Raw genomic sequence first — 6,741 nt, 5'->3', positions numbered from 1 at the left:
TGTGTGTGTGTGTGTGTGTGTGTGTGTGTGTGTGTAAACATGTGGAGGCAGAAGATAACTTGGGAGGGTTGGTTCTCTCCTTCTACCATGAGTTTTAGGGATTGAATTCAGATCATCCGGCCTTAGCAGCAGGTGTCTTTACCCAATGCCACTGCCAGCCAGTCCCAAAATTAATTTTTTTCATAAGCTAATAAAAAGGAAAACATATGAAAACCAAACTGTTGAGGGTGGGAGAGTGGGTCCCACAGTTAAGAGAAGTTACTGTTTATGCGGAGGCCCTGAACTCAGCTCCCAGCATCCCTGTTGGGTGCCCACAACATGGGCCTGTACCCACAGCTCTTTTCTGGTCTCCTCAGACTCTGCTCTTAGACTCTGCACCCATTTCATATGCACACACACGCGTAATTCAAAATAATTTTTAAAAAATGTTGAAAATGGTATAGAGAAAAAGCCACAGCTGAGCAACTTGGCAAGGAGAGAAGACTTAACTAGCAGCTGTCACATTAGACGACACAGAGTTTAACACAAGTCTGAAGGCCGTAAAGGGTGATGCATGCTTGCACAGGGTGCTAATTAGATGCCATCACCAACAAATGGATTTCACAATACAAACCTGAAGTCGAAGCTGGCAGTGGCCATGGGGAAGTGGATGGGCTTGGGAATCCTCCCCTGTCCCTCTCTGAGAACAGCTGATCAAACAACAAATAAACACAAGGCAGAGCATATTAGCAAGACATAATTAACAAGTCGCCCTTGGAACAGTCACAGAAGTTACTCCTGTACCAGCCCACTGAAGAATTATCAATAGGTTCCATCTTGGTTCCCACTGTAAAGAAATAATATTAAACAGCAGTAGAGAACTATAGAAATATTAAAAATCTATGCATTTTTTTCTTATTAGGTTTATTCATTTTATTTTCTGTGTATGTTGTCAACACATATGTATGTACGCCATGTGTGTGCTTGGTGCCCAGGGAGGTCAGAAGAGGGCATCAGATTCCCTAGAACTGGAGGTAGGGACATTGTGAGCCACTGTGTGGGTGCTGGGAAACGAACCCACGATCTAGATGAACTGGTGAGCTTCAGGTTCAATGCGAGACCCCATCTTGAAATTTTAAGATGGAGCATGATTGAGGAAAACATCAGGTGTTGACCTCTGGCTTCTACCAGCGTGTGTGTGTGTGTGTGTGTGTGTGTGTGTGTGTACACGGGGATGGGGTGGGGTGGGCTTTGATCCTCTGGCTGTTACTGTCTTTCCCTGCTCCCTCTTCTGCAAATGACCCCTGAGCCTTAGGTGCAGGGGTTGTTTTGTAGCTGTATCTGTTGGGACTGGGCTCCACAGCTCTGCATTTTGACTGCTTCTATTTTCCTGTAATGGTCTCCATCTGTTTCCTTGATAAAGGGTAAGGATTACACTTTTCTGTGGGTATTGGGACAAATATTTAGAATGTAGTTAACGTTTATGCTGGTTTAGTTAAGTCGCAGTTACAGGTTCTCCAAGATCCAGGACTTCACAGTCCCGGGTAGATGGCTAGGTTTCCAGCATCACACATGGTCCCCTCTTGTTGAGTGGGAGCCAACTCTGTTTTAAACACACCAACCACCACTTAAGCTGAGACGCTCATGGGATAACTCTGAAAGGTCAAGGTTATCTCAATAGACAATAGACACTGTTAGGATATCCTAAATGCCCTTGTGTAATGAAAGCACACAGGAGATTGGGAGAGCCCTCCCCTACTTTGACATGAGCTGACCCGAGAGCCTTTCCTTGAAGGCTGAAACCCAGGCAGAGACACTAGATTTTTTTTTTCTACTGCTGCTTATCAAATGACGGCTCTGGCTGATAAAGGAAATGTGGAAGGCAAGGGCAGCTAGAAGGAAAATAAGGATTGTTACTGGGGATGGAAATGAGAGAAAGCTTGTATCTGTGTGGCAGCCTGTGAGGGCAGAAGTGGGAGGCTCAGGAACTGAAAGCCAGCCTTAGCTATGTAGCAACTTTGGAGCCTCATAAGGCCCTGCCTAAAAGAAATAAATACATGACTAAAATCCAATAAATAACCTAGGAAAACCAAGAAACAATTAGAACTATTCATTTTTAGCAAAGTTTCTCAGACAGTAAAATGCTGATATATTTTTTTTAATAACTACAAAACCCAGTTTTAAAAACTGTAAAAAAACCAGCACTTGGGAGGCAGAGACAGGTGGATTTCTGAGTTCGAGGCCAGCCTTGTCTACAGAGTGAGTTCCAGGACAGCCAGGGCTAAACAGAGAAACCCTGTCTCAAAAAACCAAAAAAAAAAAAAGCACTGACTGCTTGTCTAGAGGTCCTGAGTTCGATTCCCAGCAACCACATGGTGGCTCACAACCATCTGTAATGGTATCTGATGCCTTCTTCTGGTGTGTCTGAAGATAGCAATGGTGTACTTACATGCATAAAATAAACAAATAAATCTTTAAAAAAAAATGTTATCTGACCAGTATTCCTGTGGGAGAACAAATACCTTCTGCAGTGGACTAATTTGGAATGTCCCCTCCACCCCCACCCCCACCCCAAAGCCCTGTGGCAAAGGCTTGGTCTTCAGTAGGCTGCAGTTGGAAAGTGATCGAGCCCATAAGGGGTGGGGCTTAGAAGGAAGTTAGTACATTGTGGGTGTTCTCTGGTGGGATCCTGGGGCTCCGGGAGCTGAAGCAAACCTTTCTTTCCTTATAGTCTGATTGTCTCAGGTGTTTTATCACAGCAATGCACCAGACTATAATGCTGCTGACTAACACACTGCCATTATCTAAATAAGTTTGGAAAACAAAAAGTGAGGATCTCTCTGCCCCAGGTCATTTTGAGAAGACAGTAACTGAAAGTGTGAAGAGGCAAACAAACCAGTGGGGTTGCAGCTTGACTAGAGACTCCAGATCACACAGGAAGGGTGTGCGTGCCCAGCTTGGTTGTACGGTGGTTAGGGCTGCCTTCAGTGAAGTGGGACAGAGACATAAAATTATATCCTTATCTTATGCCATTAAAAAAAATTCCAGGGAGAGTAAGTTTTTAAAAAAATTTATTTATTCATTATATGTAAGTACACTGTAGCTGTCTTCAGACACACCAGAAGAGGGCATCCGATCTCATTACAGATGGTTGTGAGCCACCATGCAGTTGCTGGGATTTGAACTCAGAAGAGCAGTCAGTGCTCTTAACCACTGAGCCATCTCACCAGCCCAGGAGAGTAAGTTCTAAATATATAAGCCACAGATGAAAATGTAGGATAGCCTTGAGAATTTGACATGGGGGAAAGGTTTCTTCAGAAAGATGAAAAAAGACCAGTTGTCACGGGAAAGAGGCTGACAGCCTTTTCCACACCAGAGCCTGCTAACCTCAGGCTTCTGTTGCCGGCTCCCAGGGCGCAGAGGATTGGCTCCTGTGTGCCCACTCACCAGGCTGAGGATGGGTGCTAAAATCCCGGCTGAGGGGGCTGGTGAGATGGCTCAGCGGTTAAGAGCACTGACTGCTCTTCCGAAGGTCCTGAGTTCAAATCCCAGCAACCACATGGTGGCTCACAACCATCTGTAACAAGATCTAATGCCCTTTTCCAGAGTGTCTGAAGACAGCTACAGTCTACTCACATATAATAATAATAAAAAAAAAAATCCCGGCTGAGGGAGCCTGCCCCCAACTGCCGGAGTATGCACCAGACTGGATGCCCTAGCAGTCTTGTATTCTTAGATGGAATTACTGTCCAGGGCCTTCAGACCATCTGTGAGTGGCCTTTTGGTAAAGAGCCCTGAAGGCAGGTTTGGTAAGGGACCATGGCAACTTTAGGAATGTGAGTCTGATCGTTTTGTTGCTCCCACGCTGTCGGGTGTGGGTCGCCATAACATAAGGCGTGGGTTGCTCCCTGATATCTCAGAGCCAGTCCGGACTGAGCTCCAGAATCACTGCAGGAGCTTGTTAAAAATAAGTCAGAGGGCCCCACCCCAGTGCACTCTGATTCAGGCGGTGCCGGGCGGTTTAGGAATCTACTCTTGGGCAGTTCCCGTGGGTGGCCATCATTAGACCTGCCAGGCTGGATCAGGCTCCAGGGTCCAGACGCAGAACAACTCAGCTCTCAAGGATGTAGAACTACCTGGGTAGGGAATGTGGAAGGATTTCACACCCACTATGTGCCAGAGCAGGAATTAACAGCAGGCTTGGGATGGAGAGTGAACGATCCAGCAAAAAAAAACAATTGTGCCAGTAAGGGCTGGATTGAAGGATCTCTCCTGACCCTTCCTTCTGTCTCCATCTTGCCCTGTGCACAGCTGGTCTGTTCTCTGCGGACTGTTTCCCTCACAGCAGAACCTGCATGTATCCATTCAACGTTCATTCATGTTCTTCATCCCACAAGTGTTTATCAGGACACCCTACGATAGGGGAAGGTCTAAGCAGGGAGCTACGCATTTCCAGGCTGGTAGGGAGAGGACGTGAGACCCATACTCAGTAAAGTGTACTGAATTCTACAACGGAGAGGCATCAGACACCCAAGAGGGACATCTGTTCGCTACTTGGGGAACCCAGAAGTAAAGTGTGGGACAAATAGTGACCAACAACAATCCCAGAAAACAGGAAAGGCTGAGTGAGGGTGACTGCTTGACACCTCAGAAACCCGCCTGTGCAGGACCTTGGTGGGTGGTTGGACTAAGAGGCCCAGAGGATGTCACAGAGCTGAGGCAAGTCATGTGAATTTGCATCCTGGGACCCCACCAGGAGCAGGAAGAGTAGTTGGGAGCTAGAGGAAGCTAAGTGGCTATGTGACAAGGCCTGTGGGTCCTCTTTGCTGGAGACAGGGGGCTTGGGTGGGACTCCTGAGAATAAAGAGAAGGATAGTAGGTACTTTATGACAGCCACACACCACCCCCTAGTGGCTTTGAAAATGGCACCCTACTGAAGATGGCTGTCAAGGAGTGGTGACATTTCCTGATAAAATTCTCAATTTCTTTTTTATTTAGCTAAGTTTTGCATTTGCTGGGTGCTGTTGTTGACATAAAATATATCACTCACCTCCTTGAAATGAGTAAATAAAAATTGTGAGGTGCAAACTTGCTTATTGACCCAGAGGAGTCGGGGGTGGGGCGGGGGGGGCGTGTCTAGCGCATGAGCAAAGGAGCGGTCTCCAGCATAGCTGGACTGGAGACCAAGGGGAAAGAGAAATTCCCAGAGTCTTCCTCTGGCCTAGAAGGCACTTCTGTGAAATCAAATCAGAGCCAAGAGCAAACTGGCTGTGAATTGGCCGGGCAGGGCGTGCAGTGGATGCTGAGGGATCCTTGTGACCTCTGCAGAGGCAGGAGCCCAGACACAGGCAAGGGGTGGGGACTCACAGAGCCACCTACCTTCCAGGCAGCAGGACCCGGCTTTACCAGGCCTCTTGCTAGGGGCACGTGGCTCTTGCCTGAATTCCTCTTGGGGTTTCTCTTTTCTAGATACATTTCCCAGATGTGGAGCGTGTGGAGTGGGCCAATAAGGTAAGGCCATGGACGGGCAGGGATGGGGGCGGGGAGGGCAGCGGGAGTCATTGCAGGCCTGGGCATCCCCACTGCAGCCCGTCGGTTACTCACCATCGGAGCCCCTGAGCAGTGTTGATAGGATCGCTGTGCAGGCCCAAACCTCAGACCTTCTCCTGGAAGGGATGGACAGAGAGGCCCCTCCACTGCCCAGCGTGAGTGACAGGCTGAGCTTGGGTGACAGGCTCCTCTACTGTAGAGCTTGAGTGATAGTCTCTTCCAGTGCCCAGCTTGAGTGACAGGCCCTTCTATGCAGAGCTTGAGTGACAGGCTGAGCTTGAGTGACAGGTGTCCCCCATTGGTTCATTCACAGAAAAATTTTCTTCCCTTTCCTCCTCCTGCCACCCCTTTTAATCAGTTTTTAATTAATATCTGAACTGAGGGGGAAAAGCTAAAAAAAAAAAAAAAAAAAGAGAGAGAGAGAGAGAGAAAATTTATAGAGAAAAGTACAACCCTTATTTCCCTCCCCTCGAGACCATTAAGTAAAGGACCATGCCAATTAGACACGGCATCTGGATTCCATGTGGCTCCTAGCCCAGCTGTAAAGCCGCTGCTGTGCCACCTCGGGCAGTGTGCCCAACCTCTCTGAACCAGTTTCCCTCTCTGTGAAATGGGAGTGATTTTGATCCCCGTCCAGGCCCAGGGTGAGTATGGGTCACTGGAGGAAGGCCACCTAAGAGAACTCCCCCTTGTGCTGGCTAACTGCTCCATGTTCTGCCTCTGACCCCCATGTTGTGCATCAGGAACCCCGGACTTTCCAGATGAGCAGCCTGAGTCCCATGCCCCTGGCATGGCCTGTGAGGGTTCCCCTGCAGCCTGCACCTGTCAGCTGCTGACTCTCCTTAGCCCCGGGAGACTTGGTGCACAGCAGCACTCTCTTAGGTCAGGTACTTACTAGCTAGCACTCCTTACGGTTGTTAAGCTAAGACTGAGATCCTCACATTCCTGGAAATGTCATTGCCAAGTGCATCACAAACTGCCCCCAGCCTACAGGAAGAGTTTAGAGGAAATGGCTCAGCCGGGTGTGGTGGCACACGCCTTTAATCCCAGCACTCGGGAGGCAGAGGCAGGCGGATTTCTGAGTTTGAGACCAGCCTGGTCTACAAAGTGAGCTCCAGGATAGCCAGGGCTACACAGAGAAACCCTGTCTCAAAAAAAAAAAAAAAAAAAAAAAAAAGAGGAAATGGCTGCCTGATATAGGAGTGACCTGGG

The 6,741-nt window shown here is 48.2% G+C and overlaps 1 protein-coding gene across 1 annotated transcript in view; it reads left to right on the top strand.

Moving 5' to 3' along the window:
- The window catches only part of Esyt3 (extended synaptotagmin 3), a 44,086-nt gene that overhangs the window by 14,924 nt on the left and 22,421 nt on the right, over window positions 1-6,741 (top strand). Inside the window, exon 2 of the mRNA XM_021207972.2 lies at window positions 5,449-5,490. Coding sequence (XP_021063631.1) covers window positions 5,449-5,490 — 42 coding nt within the window. The remainder of the gene's footprint in view (window positions 1-5,448; window positions 5,491-6,741) is intronic.

Source organism: Mus pahari, chromosome 10, assembly GCF_900095145.1.
Source record: "Mus pahari chromosome 10, PAHARI_EIJ_v1.1, whole genome shotgun sequence".
In the NCBI taxonomy this organism is placed as follows: Eukaryota; Metazoa; Chordata; class Mammalia; order Rodentia; family Muridae; genus Mus; species Mus pahari.
Note: the sequence above shows the minus strand (reverse complement) of the source record. Positions and strands in the feature narration are given on the sequence as shown.